General features: G+C 58.7%; 1 protein-coding gene across 2 annotated transcripts; it reads left to right on the top strand.

The window, feature by feature from the left end:
* The first annotated feature begins 119 nt into the window (after positions 1–119).
* Positions 120–16117, top strand: TFCP2 (transcription factor CP2). Of its 2 annotated transcripts, none has more exons than XM_086870527.1 (16): positions 120–476; positions 523–1287; positions 2583–2734; positions 3988–4064; positions 4437–4542; positions 4607–4713; positions 5105–5257; positions 6639–6749; positions 8480–8568; positions 9512–9557; positions 10307–10400; positions 11734–11824; positions 13677–13783; positions 15053–15195; positions 15334–15385; positions 15489–16117. In XM_086870527.1, the coding sequence occupies exons 2-16, from the start codon at positions 1166–1168 to the stop codon at positions 15524–15526; spliced, it is 1488 nt and encodes a 495-aa protein (XP_086726653.1). In that variant the 5' UTR covers positions 120–476; positions 523–1165; the 3' UTR covers positions 15527–16117. The 2 variants fall into 2 exon arrangements, with proteins under 2 accessions (XP_086726653.1, XP_086726652.1); XM_086870526.1 differs by having other exon boundaries at positions 9509–9557.
* Positions 16118–16656: the final 539 nt, after the last annotated feature.

Below are 16656 nucleotides of genomic sequence, written 5' to 3'. Positions count from 1 at the left end.
CTCGAGTGGCCTGCCCGGAGCGGAGCTTTCTATTGGTTACTTTGGCCGTCCTTCACGGGACAAGACGCGGTTCCATTGGCTGAGCGCGGCGGAGGGGCGGGTCCACGCCCCCAGAGGCTGGGGCGGGGCCGCCGCCTCCATCTTGGCGGAGCGGCGCGTTTGGGGGTCCCGGCCCGGAGCGGGGGGGGGCCGGGCCCGGAGCGGGACGGGCCGGCTCAGATCAGGGGGGCCCGGCCCGCACTGGGGGGCTCCGGCCTGGATTGGGGGGTCCCGGCCTAGATTGGGCCGTACCAGCCCGGACTGGGGGGTCCCAGCCACGACTGGGGCGTACCAGCCCGGACCGAGCGGCCAGGGCGGTGTAGGGTTTGGGGGTCCCTGTGGGTGCAGCCCCCAGAGGGGAGGGGAGGATTTTGGGGGTCCCTGTGGGTGCAGCCCCCAGAGGGAAGGGGAGGATTTTGGGGGTCCCTGTGGGTGCAGCCCCCAGAGGGGAGGGGAGGATTTTGGGGGTCCCTGTGGGTGCAGCCCCTGAAGGGGAGGATTTTGGGGGTCCCTGTGGGTGCAGCAGCAGCTCCGCAGTTCTCGGGGCCCCCGGAGGTGCCGCCTCTCGGGTTTTGGGGCCACCCCGAGCTGTTCCCTTTGAGGTGCCCCGAGGGCAGGGGTGCAGCCTCGGGGTGTCACAGGGTTTTGGGGTTCGTTCCCCTGTGGTAGTGGGTTTTGGGTGTCCCCAAATTCGTCACCACAGGAGAGGGTCCGCAAGAGGTCTGGGGGGGCTTTGGTACCCCCAGGAAACGGGGAGGTGTTGGGGTGCCCCTGAGGAGCCCCCGGATTGGGGGTGACTCTGAGGAACCCCATTTTTGGGGTGATACTGAAGACCCTGTGTTGGGGTGACCCCAAGGCCCACTCACGCTTGAGGTGCCCCCGAAGCCCCCTGGTTTTGGGGGATACCCCTGCAAACCCCTTTTTGGGGTGGCCTCAAGGACCCCCGTGTTTGGGAGTGTCCCAGCCCCCCGCTTTCGGCGTCTCCCCAAGACACCCCCATTTGGAGTAGCCCCCAGCCCCCCCATTTTCGGAGTGAGCACGACAACCCCCTTTTCTTAGGGGGGACCCTGAAAGACCCCCGGTTTTTGGGGTGACCCACGGCTGGTTTTGGGGTGCCCTCGGGGCCATGGCGTGGGCGCTGAAGCTGCCACTGGCCGATGAGGTGATCGAGTCGGGGCTGGTGCAGGATTTCGACGCCAGCCTGTCGGGGATCGGGCAGGAGCTCGGCGCCGGCGCCTACAGCATGAGGTACCGGGGACCCCAAAACAGACGGGGGACCCCAAAACATCCTGGGGAAGGCAGGGGCTGTGCAGGGAGTGGGGAGCCCCAAAATGAGCTGGAGGTTGCAGGTCAGGCAGCACCTCAGCACCGGGGCCTGCAGCAGAAGGGGACCCCAAAATCTCCAGGGGTCCCCAGAATCTCTGTGGGCCCCAGAATGGGCAGGGATGCTGGGGGCAAGGGGAACCCCAAAATGTGCCAAAGTTGGGGTGCCAAGGGGGGCACGGGGCTGGATTGGGAGGGAAATGGGGTTGGAGCTAGGATGGATTTGGGGTTCAGTTGGGATGGGTTTGGGATGGATTTGGGGTTCAGTTGGGATGGATTTGGGGTTCAGTTGGGATGGGTTTGGGATGGATTTGGGGTTCAGTTGGGATGGATTTGGGATTCAGTTGGGATGGATTTGGGATGGGTTTGGGGTTCAGTTGGGATGGGTTTGGGATGGGTTTGGGCTTCAGTTGGGATGGATTTGGGGTTCAGTTGGGATGGATTTGGGGTTCAGTTGGGATGGGTTTGGGATGGATTTGGGGTTCAGTTGGGATGGATTTGGGGTTCAGTTGGGATGGGTTTGGGATGGGTTTGGGGTTCAGTTGGGATGGGTTTGGGATGGATTTGGGGTTCAGTTGGGATGGGTTTGGGATGGATTTGGGGTTCAGTTGGGATGGATTTGGGATGGATTTGGGGTTCAGTTGGGATGGATTTGGGGTTCAGTTGGGATGGATTTGGGATGCAGGTGGCCTGGAGCTGTGGTTGGAGTAGGGAAGGAGCAGGGCTGGAGTTACAGTTGGAATTGTTGTAGTGGTTGGAGTCAGTACTTACAGGTGTAGCCCAGGTGCTTACAGGTGTATTCAGATAGCCACAGGTGTATTTCAGGAGAGCAGGTGGTACCTGAGGACAGGTGTTGAGGGTCAGCTGTGCAGGTGGTACCTGAGGACAGGTGTTGAGGGTTAGGTGGTACCTGAGGACAGGTGTTGAGGGTTAGGTGTGCAGGTGGTACCTGAGGACAGGTGTTGAGGGTTAGGTGGTACCTGAGGACAGGTGTTGAGGGTCAGGGGTGCAGGTGGTACCTGAGGACAGGTGTTGAGGGTTAGGTGAGTGGGTGGTACCTGAGGACAGGTGTTGAGGGTCAGCTGTGCAGGTGGTACCTGAGGCAGAGCCAGGTTGCTGGGGGGGCTGTTCCCCCAGGTCCCAAGGCCCGGTTGGATTGAAGGAGTCCCTGACCCCGCTGTCCAGCTCACCTGTCTCAGGTGACTCTGCCCTCTCCGCAGCGATGTCCTGGCTCTGCCCATCTTCAAGCAGGAGGAATCCAGTTTGCCTCCGGAGAACCAGGACAAGCTGCTGCCGTTCCAGTACGTCCTGTGCGCCGCCACCTCCCCCGCCGTCAAACTGCACGACGAGACCCTCACCTACCTCAACCAAGGTGAGGCCACACCTGTCCTGCACAGGTACCGCCAGGAACCGCCCCAACAGGAACAGTCTGCCTGTGGGAGTTGTCGTTTCCCTGGGAAAATTGCCGGGTTCTGGGTTGTTCCTGATAGGAAGTGGGAAGGGGCCGTGCCTTCACCTGGCTGTGCTCTGCCCAGGTGGAGCTGGAGTCACCTGGGGGGTCTCACCAGGTGAAGGTGTGGGTACTGGAAGGTGGTGACAGGTGTGTGTAGGGTGAATACAGGTGTGTATAAGGTGTATCAGTGTAGGGGTGTGTGTGTGTGTCTGTACAGGTGTGTGTAAGGTGTGCTTGTACAGGTGTCTGCAGGGTGGTTACAGGTGTGTGTAAGGTATATCAGTATAGGTGTGTAAGGTGTGTCTGTACAGGTGTGTGTAAGGTATATCTGTACCTGTACAGGTGTGTGCAGGGTGGTTACAGGTGTGTGCAGGGTGTATCTGTACAGGTGTGTGCAGGGGGTTATGAGTGTGTGCAGGGTGTATCCGTAAAGGTGTGTGCAGGGTGTATCTGTACAGGTGTGTGCAGGGTGTATCCGTACAGGTGTGTGCAGGGTGTATCTGTACAGGTATGTGCAGGGGGTTACAAGTGTGTGCAGGGTGTATCCATACAGGTGTGTGCAGGGTGTACCTGTACAGGTGTGTGCAGGGGGTTACAGGTATGTGCAGGGTGTATCTGTACAGGTGTGTGCAGGGTGTATCTGTACAGGTGTGTGTAGGGTGTATCCATACAGGTGTGTGCAGGGTGTATCCATACAGGTGTGCGCAGGGTGTATCTGTAGAGGTGTGTACAGGGGGTTACAGGTGTGTGCAGGGTGTATCTGTACAGGTGTGTGCAGGGGGTTATGAGTGTGTGCAGGGTGTATCCGTAAAGGTGTGTGCAGGGTGTATCCATACAGGTGTGTGCAGGGTGTATCCATACAGGTGTGTGCAGGGTGTACCTGTACAGGTGTGTGCAGGGGGTTACAGGTGTGTGCAGGGTGTATCCATACAGGTGTGTGCAGCGTGTATCCATACAGGTGTGTGCAGGGTGTATCCATACAGGTGTGTGCAGGGTGTATCCATACAGGTGTGTGCAGGGTGGCTCTGCAGGATGGCAGTTACAAGTTCAGGCTGTACCTGCTGCTTCCAGGTACAACTAGAAGCTCTGGGTTGGTGGGACCCCAAATGAATGAGGAGCTCAGGCGACAGGTACAGGTGACAGAAAACCCTCAGGTGCCCTCCTGCCCTCAGGTCAATCCTACGAGATCCGGATGTTGGACAACAGGAAACTCGGGGAGCTGCCAGAGATCAACGGGAAGCTGGTGAAGGTGAGCAGAGGGCACAGGTACCCCTGGCCAGGTGTGCCCATCCCAGCCAGGTGTTCTCTGGGGCCCTGGCTCCTGGGCAGGGCTGGGAGATACACCTGGTTGGGGGGGTCCCTTCACCCCTTTTTGGCACAGGGAAGGGCTGCACATCTGGCCAGGTGTGGCAGGTAGGGGTGAGAGATACACCTGGTTGGGGGGGTCCCTTCACCCCTTTTTGGCACAGGGAAGGGCTGCACATCTGGCCAGGTGTGGCAGGTAGGGGTGAGAGATACACCTGGTTGGGGGGTTCCCTTCACCCCTTTTTGGCACAGGGAAGGGCTGCACATCTGGCCAGGTGTGCCAGGCAGCTCCAGCTGATGTTTCCCCCTTCCCCAGAGCATCTTCCGGGTGGTTTTCCATGACCGGCGGCTGCAGTACACAGAGCACCAGCAGCTGGAGGGCTGGAGGTGGAACAGGCCTGGTGACAGGATCCTGGACATAGGTGAGTCTCACCTGGCTGGGGCAGGTGGGGAGTCCCAGGTGAGCCTCACCTGTTCCCCCCACAGACATCCCAATGTCCGTGGGGATCATCGACCCCCACGCAAACCCAACGCAGCTCAACACCGTGGAGTTCCTGTGGGATCCGGCCAAGAGGACGTCGGTCTTCATCCAGGTGAGGGACAGGTCGGCAATGCCTCACATCCAGGTGAGGGACAGGTGGGCAGTGCTCCCCATCCAGGTGAGGGACAGGTGGGCAGTGCCTCTCATCCAGGTGAGGGACAGGTGGGCTCTGCCTTATCCAGGTGAGGGACAGGTGGGCAGTGCTTCACATCCAGGTGAGGGACAGGTGGGCAGTGGCTCATCCAGGTGAGGACAGGTGGGCAGTGCCTCTCATCCAGGTGAGGGACAGGTGGGCAGTGCTCCCCATCCAGGTGAGGGACAGGTGGGCAGTGCCTCCTCCAGGTGAGGACAGGTGATCCCAGGTGCTGCCCTGTGGATCCTGGCTCTGCTCCGGGCTGTCCTGGCTGGCGGAGGCGCTCCCCCAGGAACTCACCTGTCCCCAGGTGCACTGCATCAGCACGGAGTTCACCCCGCGCAAGCACGGCGGCGAGAAGGGCGTTCCCTTCCGCGTGCAGATCGACACCTTCAGGGAGAATGAGAGCGGGGAGTACACGGAGCACCTGCACTCTGCCAGCTGCCAGATCAAGGTGTTCAAGGTACCTGCGGGCCCCTCCCACCTGGACTGACCTGAGAGTCCGTCCCAGTTTGTACTGGGAGCTGCTGGTGTCTCTGACACCTCCTGCTGTTAGGAGTACCAGCCCCAACCTGGTGGTGCAGGTGATGGGAGGGGCTGGGAGGAGTCGTTCCCGCTGTGGTCACACCTCGGGGTGCCCATGACTCCGTCCCACCCCCAAAATCTCACCTTGGCTCCTCTTTTCTCACCTGTTCATCTCGTGGGGGGTCAGTGGGGTTTGGGGTCCTGCTGGGCCCTCCCCTGGTCTACCTGGGCCAAATCCCTTCACCTGTCAGTGCAGGTACAGCCAGGTTTAAACTTCTTCAGGGATCTGCCAGGGGGAACACCTGGCTACCTGTGGAGGTTCCACATCTGTGCGTCCCATGGGATTTGAGTGAAATCCCCCCAGTTTTGGGTAGAGAAGGGACCCAGGTGTTCCAGGTGTGGCAAAGTCAAGGCCAACCCTGTAACCTCGTGTCCAGGTGCAGTTTGTCCTCCCAGAATCCCACCCCCTACGTAGGTGATGCAGATGCAGGTGTCTTCAGAGGGTTACAGGTGTCTTCAGAGGGTTACAGGTGTCTTCAGAGGGTTACAGGTGTGTTCAGGTGTTACAGGTGTATTCAGAGGGTTACAGGTGTGTTCAGGGGTTTACAGGTGTATTCAGGTGTTACAGGTGTATGAAATGTTGTCACACACCCTTTCCCTGCTGAAGCTCTCAGGAAAAGCTTCTCCCAGAACTGCTCCTTTTCCCTCTGTCAAGCACCAGGAAGGCTGAGTCACCTGTGTCACCTGTGTCACTTGTGTCACCTGAGTCACCTTGTCACCTGTGTTACCTGTGTCACCTGTGTCACTTCTGTCACCTGAGTCACCTGTGTCACCTGTGTCACCTGTGTTACCTGTGTCACCTGTGTCACTTGTGTCACCTGAGTCACCTTGTCACCTGTGTTACCTGTGTCACCTGTGTCACTTGTGTCACCTGAGTCACCTTGTCACCTGTGTTACCTGTGTCACCTGTGTCACTTGAGTCACCTGAGTCACCTTGTCACCTGTCTCACCTGTGTCACCTTAATCACCTGTGTTACATGTGTCACACCTGTGTCACCTGTGTCACCGTGTCATCTGTCACACCTGTGTCACCTGTGTTACCTGTGTCACCTGTGTCACCTGTCTCATCTGTGATACCTGTGTCACAGCTGTCTCACCTGTGTCACCTGTGTCACCTGTGTTACCTGTGTCACCTGTGTCACCTGTCTCATCTGTGATACCTGTGTCACAGCTGTCTCACCTGTGTCACCTGTCTCACCTGTGTCACCTGTGTCACCTGTGTGTTTCCCACACCCCTGTCCGTGCCTGTCCCTGTGCAGCCCAAAGGAGCCGACCGGAAGCAGAAGACGGATCGGGAGAAGATGGAGAAGCGCACACCCCACGAGAAGGAGAAGTACCAGCCGTCCTACGAGACCACCATCCTGACGGAGGTGAGCTCACCTGGCTGCTGGGACAGCTCTGCTCCAGGTGTTTGTACCTGCCAGGCACAACCGGGGGCGCACGAGGCGCCCCAGTGCCTGAAAAAGGGCTCTGGGGACATTGTTCACCTGAGCTGGCCAGGTGTGTGCAGTGCAGCGGTGTGCAGGTGTGTGTGTGTGTGTGTGTGCAGGTGTGTGTGCAGTGCAGGTGTGTGTGTGTGTGTGTGTGCAGGTGTGTGTGTGTGTGTGTGTGTGCAGTGCAGGTGTGTGTGTGTGTGTGTGTGCAGGTGTGTGTGTGTGTGTGTGTGTGCAGGTGTGTGTGCAGTGCAGGTGTGTGTGTGTGTGTGTGTGTGTGCAGTGCAGCGGTGTGCAGTGCAGCTGTGTATGTGTTTGTGTGTGTGTGTGTGCAGTGTAGGTGTGTGCAGTGCAGGTGTGTGTGTGTGTGCAGGTGTGTGTGTGTGTGTGTGTGTGTGCAGTGCAGGTGTGTGTGTGTGTGTGCAGGTGTGTGTGCAGTGCAGGTGTGTGTGTGTGTGTGTGTGTGTGCAGTGCAGCGGTGTGCAGTGCAGCTGTGTATGTGTTTGTGTGTGTGTGTGTGTGCAGTGTAGGTGTGTGCAGTGCAGGTGGGTGTGTGTGTGTTTGTGCAGTGTAGGTGTGTGCAGTGCAGGTGTGTGTGTGTGTGTGCAGGTGTGTGTGCAGTGCAGGTGTGTGTGTGTGTGTGTGCAGTGCAGGTGTGTGTGTGTGCAGTGTAGGTGTGTGCAGTGCAGCTGTGTATGTGTGTGTGTGCAGGTGTGTGTGCAGGTGTGTGCAGTGCAGGTGTGTACAGGTGTGTACAGTTCAGGTGTGTGCAGTTCAGGTGTGTGCAGTTCAGGTGTGTAGGTGTGTGTAGGTGTGCGCAGGTGTGTACAGGTGTGTGCAATGCAGGTGTGTGCAGTTCAGGTGTGTGCAGTGCAGGTGTGTGCAGTGCAGGTGTGTGTAGGTGTGTGCAGTTCAGGTGTGTAGGTGTGTGTAGGTGTGCGCAGGTGTGTGTGTGTGCAGTGCAGGTGTGTGTAGGTGTGTGCAGTGCAGGTGTGTGTAGGTGTGTGCAGTGCAGGTGTGTGCAGTTCAGGTGTGTGCAGTTCAGGTGTGTGCAGTTCAGGTGTGTAGGTGTGCGCAGGTGTGTACAGGTGTGTGCAGTGCAGGTGTGTGCAGTTCAGGTGTGTGCAGTGCAGGTGTGTGCAGTGCAGGTGTGTGTGTGTGCAGTTCAGGTGTGTGCAGTTCAGGTGTGTGCAGTGCAGGTGTGTGTAGGTGTGTGCAGTTCAGGTGTGTGCAGTGCAGGTGTGTGTAGGTGTGTGCAGTTCAGGTGTGTGCAGTGCAGGTGTGTGTAGGTGTGTGCAGTTCAGGTGTGTGCAGTGCAGGTGTGTGTAGGTGTGTGCAGTGCATGTGTGTGTGTGTGTGTGTGCAGTGTAGGTGTGTGCAGTGCAGGTGTGTGCAGGTGTGTGCAGTTCAGGTGTGTGTAGGTGTGTGCAGTTCAGGTGTGTGCAGTGCAGGTGTGTGCAGTTCAGGTGTGTGCAGTTCAGGTGTGTAGGTGTGTGTAGTTGTGCGCAGGTGTGTGTAGGTGTGTGTAGGTGTGTGCAGTTCAGGTGTGTAGGTGTGTGTAGGTGTGCGCAGGTGTGTGTAGGTGTGTGCAGGTGTGTGTAGGTGTGTGCAGGTGTGTGTAGGTGTGTGTGTGCAGGCACACCTGTGCTCACCTGTTGTGTCCCCAGTGCTCGCCCTGGCCCGAGGTCACCTACGTCCCCAACTCGCCGTCCCCCGGCTTCAACAGCTCCCACAGCAGCTTCTCCATCGGGGACGGGTGAGCGGGGCCGGGAACCGGGAATGCGGGGACACAGGGACCCCAGTGTCACCCCAGTGTCACCAGTGTCACCCAGTGTCACCCAGTGTCACCAGTGTCACCAGTGTCACCAGTGTCACCCCAGTGTCACCAGTGTCACCAGTGTCACCAGTGTCACCCCAGTGTCACCCCAGTGTCACCCAGTGTCACCCAGTGCCATCCCAGTGACCCCAGTGTCACCCCAGTGTCACCAGTGTCACCCCGTGTCACCAGTGTCACCAGTGTCACCCCAGTGTCACCACAGTGTCACCCCCGTGTCACCAGTGTCACCCAGTGTCACCCCAGTGTCACCAGTGTCACCAGTGTCACCCCCGTGTCACCAGTGTCACCCAGTGTCACCCCAGTGTCACCAGTGTCACACAGTGTCACCACAGTGTCACCACAGTGTCACCAGTGTCACCCAGTGTCACCCAGTGTCACCAGTGTCACCCAGTGTCACCCAGTGTCACCCCAGTGTCACCAGTGTCACCAGTGTCACCCAGTGTCACCCCAGTGTCACACAGTGCCACCCCAGTGTCACCCCAGTGTCACCCCAGTGTCACCCCAGTGTCACCCAGTGCCATCCCAGTGACCCCAGTGCCACCCCAGTGTCACCACAGTGTCATCCCAGTGACCCCAGTGCCACGCCATTGCCATCCCAGGGATCCCAGTGCCACCCCAGTGCCATCCAGTGCCACCCCAGTGACCCCAGTGCCACCCCAGTGTCACCCCAGTGTCACCACAGTGTCATCCCAGTGTCACCCCAGTGCCACCCAGTGTCACCCATTGCCACCCCATTGCCATCCCAGGGATCCCAGTGCCACCCCAGTGCCACCCCAGTGAGCCCAGTGCCACCCCAGTGCCATCCAGTGCCAGTTCCACTGTCCCAGTGTCCCAGTGACCCGTGTCTCTCTGTCCCCAGCAGTGGATCCCCGAGCCACCAGCCCGACCCCCCCGTGCCCCTGGCTGACGTAAGTACCTGTCCAGGTACACCTGGGGTCACCTGCACACACCTGGGGTCACCTGCACACACCTGGGGGGCTCCAAGGGAACACCTGGGGTCACCTGCACACACCTGGGGTCACCTGCACACACCTGGGGGCTCCAGGGGAACACCTGGGGTCACCTGCACACACCTGGGGTCACCTGCACACACCTGGGGGCTCCAGGGGAACACCTGGGGTCACCTGCACACACCTGGGGGGCTCCAAGGGAACACCTGGGGTCACCTGCACACACCTGGGGGGCTCCAAGGGAACACCTGGGGTCACCTGCACACACCTGGGGGGCTCCAAGGGAACACCTGGGGTCACCTGCACACACCTGGGGTCACCTGCACACACCTGGGGTCTCCTGCACACACCTGGGGTCACCTGCACACACCTGGGGTCTCCTGCACACACCTGGGGTCACCTGCACACACCTGGGGGCTCCAGGGGAACACCTGGGGTCACCTGCACACACCTGGGGTCTCCTGCACACACCTGGGGGGCCCCACCCGGGGGGGATTCACACCTGAGCTCACCTGGTCTCAGTGGCAGCACTTCACTCATCTGGGAGCATTTCCAGCTCACCTCTGAGCTCACCACCTCAGCCCACCTGCTCAGGGCCTCATTTCACACCTGTGCTGAGCCACCCTGAGCTCACCTGTGCCCCTGCCCAAGTGTGAGCACCTGTCCAGGTCACCTGGCAGCACCTGTGTCCCCCCGTGTCCCCCCAGACGCTGCTGCCCACCTGGACCCCACAGGAGGCGCAGCAGTGGCTGCACCGCAACCGCTTCTCCACCTTCTCCCGGCTCTTCAGGAACTTCTCAGGTGAGTCCTGCCCCTCACCTGGGCCAGGTCATCCATGACCCTCACCTGGGCCAGGTCACCTCCCTCACCTGGGCCAGGTCATCCATGACCCTCACCTGGGCCAGGTCACCTCCCTCACCTGGGCCAGGTCACCTCTGACCCTTACCTGGGCCAGGTCACCTCCCTCACCTGGGCCAGGTCACCTCTGACCCTCACCTGGGCCAGGTCACCTCCCTCACCTGGGCCAGGTCATCCATGACCCTCACCTGGGCCAGGTCGCCTCCCCTCACCTGGGCCAGGTCGCCTCCCCTCACCTGGGCCAGGTCACCTCTGACCCTCACCTGGGCCAGGTCACCTCTGACCCTCACCTGGGCCAGGTAATCCATGACCCTCAACTGAGCCAGGTGAGATTTCCCAAATCCCAGTTTTTCTAACCCAATCTAACCTGGCTCCTCCTCCCCCAGCTCACCTGGCCCAGGTAACACAAGAGGGGCTGATTTTGGGGAAACTGGAAAACAGTAGTTTTGGGAAAAGGAGGTGAAAATGGATGGGGACAATGGAGCTGAAAAATGGGGACTGGGGAGAAAAAGATGATTTTGGGGAAAAACAGCTGAAAATGCCAATTTTGGAGAAAACAGAGGTGGAAAATCTTGAATTCAGGCAAAAAATGAGGTGAAAAATGCTGATCTTAAGGAAAATGAAATTAGAAAATGGCAATTTTGGGAGGAAGCAAAAAGAGAAAAATGCTGATTTTGGGGAAAATACAGGTGAAAAATGGCAAATGGGCAAAATGAAAGTGAAAACCTGATCTCGTGGAAAACAGAGACAAAAAATGCTGATTTTGGTAAAGCAAACTTGAAAAAGGGAAGTTTGGGGGAAGACTGAGCTGGAAAATGCCAAGTTGGGGGAAAAATAAAGCCAAAAATTGCTGATTTGGAGGAAAACAAAGCTGGAAAATGCCAGGTTTGGGATAACCAAGCTGAAAAATGCTGGTGTGGGGAAAAACAGGTGGAAAATGTTGAATTTGGAGGAAATCAGGCTGAAAATTGCTGATTTGAGAGAAAAATGAAGCTGAAAAATAATGATTTTGGGGGGAGAAGGGTAAAAAATGATGATTTTTGGGAAAACTGAGCTGGAAAATAGGAATTTAGAGAAAACAAAGGTGGGAAATGCTGATTTTAAGAAAAATTAAGTAGAAAAAATGCTGGTTTGTAGAAAACAAAGCCAAAAAAAATCTGATTTGGGGAAAGCCAAGCTGGAAAAGGCTGATTTTGAGGAAAACCAGGTGAAAAATACCAATTTTGGACAAACAGAGGAGAATTTGGGGTGAATTTGGGCCTTTGGTGGTTTGCAGGAGCAGATCTGCTGAAGCTGACGCGGGAGGACGTGATCCAGATCTGCGGCCCCGCCGACGGCATCCGGCTCTTCAACACCCTCAAGGGCAGGTACGGGATGGGGACTCACCTGGGGGGGCTGGGACTCACCTGGAGGGGTTTAGGACTCACCTGGGGGGGTTTAGGACTCACCTGGGGGGGTTTGGGACTCACCTGGGGGGGCTGGGACTCACCTGGGGGGGCTGGGACTCACCTGGGGGGGTTTAGGACTCACCTGGGGGGGTTTGGGACTCACCTGGGGGGGCTGGGACTCACCTGGGGGGGTTTAGGACTCACCTGGGGAGGCTGGGACTCACCTGGGGGGGTTTAGGACTCACCTGGGGGGGCTGGGACTCACCTGGGGGGGTTTAGGACTCACCTGGGGGGGGTTGGGACTCACCTGGGGGGGCTGGGACTCACCTGGAGGGGTTTAGGACTCACCTGGGGGGGTTTAGGACTCAACTGGGGGGGCTGGGACTCACCTGGGGGGGTTTAGGACTCACCTGGGGGGGTTTAGGACTCACCTGGGGGGGTTTGGTGAGTCACCTGGGGGGGTTTGGGACTCACCTGGGGGGGCTGGGACTCACCTGGGGGGGCTGGGACTCACCTGGGGGGGCTGGGACTCACCTGGGGGGGTTTAGGACTCACCTGGGGGGGGCTGGGACTCACCTGGGGGGGTTTAGGACTCACCTGGGGGGGCTGGGACTCACCTGGGGGGGTTTAGGACTCACCTGGGGGGGGTTGGGACTCACCTGGAGAGGCTGGGACTCACCTGGGAGGGGTTTGGGACTCACCCTGGGGGGGTTTGGACTCACCTGGGAGGGGTTTGGGACTCACCTGGAGGGGTTTGGACTCACCTGGGGGGGGTTGGGACTCACCTGGGGGGGCTGGGACTCACCTGGAGGGGTTTAGGACTCACCTGGGGGGGTTTAGGACTCAACTGGGGGGGCTGGGACTCACCTGGAGGGGTTTAGGACTCACCTGGGGAAGCTGGGACTCACCTGGGGAGGTTTAGGACTCACCTGGGGGGGGTTGGGACTCACCTGGGGGGGCTGGGACTCACCTGGAGGGGTTTAGGACTCACCTGGGGAGGTTTAGGACTCACCTGAGGGGTTTGGGACTCACCTGGAGAGGCTGGGACTCACCTGGGAGGGGTTTGGGACTCACCCTGGGGGGGTTTGGACTCACCTGGGAGGGGTTTGGGACTCACCTGGGAGGGCTGGGACTCACCTGGGGGGGCTGGGACTCACCTGGAGGGGGGTTGGGACTCACCCTGGGGGGGTTTGGACTCACCTGGGAGGGGTTTGGGACTCACCTGGAGGGGTTTGGACTCATCTGGGGGGGGGATGGGACTCACCTGGGGGTCTGGGACTCACCTGGGGGTGTCAGGACTCACCTGGCCCAGCCTTTTCCCATGTGAGTCAGGAACGTAGAGGAACTCTGGAGAAGGAAATCCAGGTGGGAGAGAGGAATTAGGAATTGTTTTACTTTGAGAGCCCAGGAGTGGAGGCACAGGCCAGGAATTGCTGTTGATTCAGGAGCTGTCTCCTCCTGTGACCCACACAGGTGGAGTCACCTGCCCAGAAGGTTCCCAGAAGGGGGATGTTTCTCACAGCTTCCCCTAAAAAGCAGGGATTTGCCCCAGGGGTTTAACACACCTGGAGCGTTTTGGAAGGCTGAGAGGGACGGAGTGTCCAGGTGGGAATGTCTGGGACAGGGGAGGGGCTCCAGGAGCATTCCAGGTGGGAATTCCTGCCCCATGGCACCGGGAATGCTGAGCCAGGGTCACCAACCCCCGAGGGGACACCTTGGGATCAGCCAGCTGGGGACAAGCACGAGGGTTTTCCTCTGGGGTGAGCTTGTCCAGCTCCTCCTGAGGACACCTGGCAGGGTGGGAGCCCCAGGTGACCCTCACCTGTCCCAGGATGGTGCGGCCCCGCCTGACCATCTACGTGTGCCAGGAGTCCCAGCACGGCCGGGACCCCCAGCACGAGCACGAGGACGGCGACAGCAGCACCGGCACCTTCTTTGGTGAGGGGGATTGGGAACCTGGGATCACCCCTGGGAACCTGGGATCACACCTGGGAACCTGGGATCACACCTGGGGAATCTGGGATCACACCTGGGGAATCTGGGATCACCCCTGGGGAACCTGGGATCACCCCTGGGAATCTGGGATCACACCTGGGGAATCTGGGATCACCCCTGGGAATCTGGGATCACCCCTGGGAAACCTGGGATCACACCTGGGGAACCTGGGATCACCCCTGGGAATCTGGGATCACACCTGGGAACCTGGGATCACCCCTGGGAACCTGGGATCATCCCTGGGAACATGGGATCACCCCTGGGGAATCTGGGATCACCCCTGGGAATCTGGGATCACCCCTGGGGAACCTGGGATCACACCTGGGGAACCTGGGATCACCCCTGGGAACCTGGGATCACACCTGGGGAATCTGGGATCACCCCTGGGAATCTGGGATCACACCTGGGGAATCTGGGATCACACCTGGGGAATCTGGGATCACACCTGGGGAACCTGGGATCACACCTGGGGAATCTGGGATCACCCCTGGGGAACCTGGGATCACCCCTGGGAATCTGGGATCACCCCTGGGGAATCTGGGATCACCCCTGGGGAACCTGGGATCACCCCTGGGGAACCTGGGATCACCCCTGGGAACCTGGGATCACCCCTGGGAATCTGGGATCATCCCTGGGGGCTCAGGAAATGAGGATGCGCTGGCAGCTGTTTGCAGCAGAGCACCCGATGGCCCCATCCCTCACTCCCTCCTGAGATCACCTGATCCATCACCTGTGCCCTCACCTGATCCATCACCTGTGCCCTCACCTGATCCATCACCTGTGCCCTCAGCTGTGCCCTCAGCTGTGCCCTCAGCTGACCCCTCCTCACATCTCACATGTGCTCTTGCCTGTGTCCCCACCTGTGAGCACAGAGCTCACCTGAGCCCTCTGTACACCTGGGGGTCCTGCCCCAACCCCAGTGGATTTCCCTCCCTCGGTGCCACCACACAGGTGTTGACATCTCACCTGTGCCACAACTGGGAGCACCTGTGAGAATCCTGGTGCCTCTCCCAGTACCTGGGGAGGGGCTGGGGTTCATTCCCGTCCTGCTGGGGGTAAAACCCACCTGGACCAGTCCAGGCTCAGGTGCCACTGGAAGGTTTTTGGGGCTGGATGTGAAAATCCCAGCAGGTGCCAGAGCTGAGCCTGGCCCTGAGCGGCTGTGGGGGCACACCTGGGCAGGTGTGGGGCTGCTCTCTCTCTCACCTGCAGTTTACCACGCCGTGTACCTGGAGGAGCTGACGGCAGCCGAGCTGACGGAGAAGCTGGCGCAGCTTTTCCGCGTCCCCGCCCAGCAGATCCAGCAGATCTACAAACAGGGACCCACCGGGATCCACGTCCTGGTCAGCGACGAGGTAACGCCCACCTGCCCCCCTGGGAGGCTCACCTGGGGAAATGGGATCAGCAGGGATCACCTGGGCATCTCCAGCCCTTTGGAACCCAAACCCTTCCCAAAAACCCCTGAATTGCTGTTGTTTGGGGGTTTTTTTCAGATGATCCAGAACTTCCAGGATGAATCCTGCTTCGTTCTGGACACCATGAAAGGTGTGTGAGTACCTGGGGCTCTGTGTTTGGGCCACACCTGTGTCAGGTGACCCCACCTCACCTCCCCTCACCTCTTGTGGAGTGACCTTGGCTTCCTTTGCAGCCGAAAGCAACGACAGCTACCACATCATCCTGAAATAGGGGGCCAGGTGAGGGCCAGGTGAGGAGTACCTGCAGCTCTCAGCATACCTGGACACCCTCCACTCCCAGCACAAGGACACAAGCAGAGATCTGGGAAGCCCCAGGTGTTGTTACCTGGCCGCCCTCCTCGCAGGGAACACCTGGAGACCCTCTGGAGAGCCCCCAGGTGTGGTTACCTGGCAGCCCCTGCCACAGGTGACTCCTGGCATGGACAGGATGCTCCATTGCTGGAGCTCTGAGGCACCAGGTGTTCACTCACCTGGGACAGGTGTGTGCAGGTGTGAAGTGATCTTTTAAGGTCATCAAGAATTTCATATCCAGATTTAATTATGGAAAATTGGAGGATAAAGGAGTAACTCGGGGGGAGGGAGGGTGAGGGGACATTGCTGCGTGTTTTGGGGAGAAAAGCAAAGATTTCGCTATTTCTGCTGAATATGTGAAGTGATTGAAGCGGCTCTGGGCAGGTGTCCAGGTGAGGGATCTGCCCAGGTGTGGGAGGTCAATCCCAGACCCCTCAAGACTTGGATGCTCCAGGTAATACCAGACGCAGCCTATGAGGTGTTTCAGACAAAAAAACAAGAAAAAAGACAATCTAAAGCGAGGATTTGATTTAAATAAAGCCAGGGTGGGATCCAGGTGAGGCAGGTCCTGGCTCAGGTGACAATCGTGACAATCTGGCCAGTGCAGGGGGTCAGCACCAGAATTTCCCCAGGACTGAGTAACATCTCCAGAATCACCCCAAACATCTCCCCAAAATCATCCCCAAGACCACACAAAAATCACTCAAAACCACCCCCAAGTAATCCCCAAAATCACCCCAAACTACCCCAAAAATCACCTCCAAGAATCTGCCAAATCACCCCAAGATGGGCCCAAAATCACTTGAAATATCTCTGAATCTTCCCCCAAATTACCCCATCACCACCCAAAATTACCTCAATATCACCACCCAAAGTCACCCCAAATCACCTTAAATTCATCCACAAATCAGCCCAAACCCCCCGTGCCCCTGCTGGGACAGCCTGGAGGAGGGGGAATCCTCACTGGGATTTCACCTGGAAAAGGTGAGGGTGGAGGACACGGGGGGCTGTGATCCTTTCATTTCCCTTTCATTGGTCAGTAACTCTGGG

This window comes from Cyanistes caeruleus, chromosome 32 (genome assembly GCF_971803275.1).
Source record: "Cyanistes caeruleus chromosome 32, bCyaCae1.hap1.1, whole genome shotgun sequence".
NCBI lineage: Eukaryota > Metazoa > Chordata > Aves > Passeriformes > Paridae > Cyanistes > Cyanistes caeruleus.
Note: the sequence above shows the minus strand (reverse complement) of the source record. Positions and strands in the feature narration are given on the sequence as shown.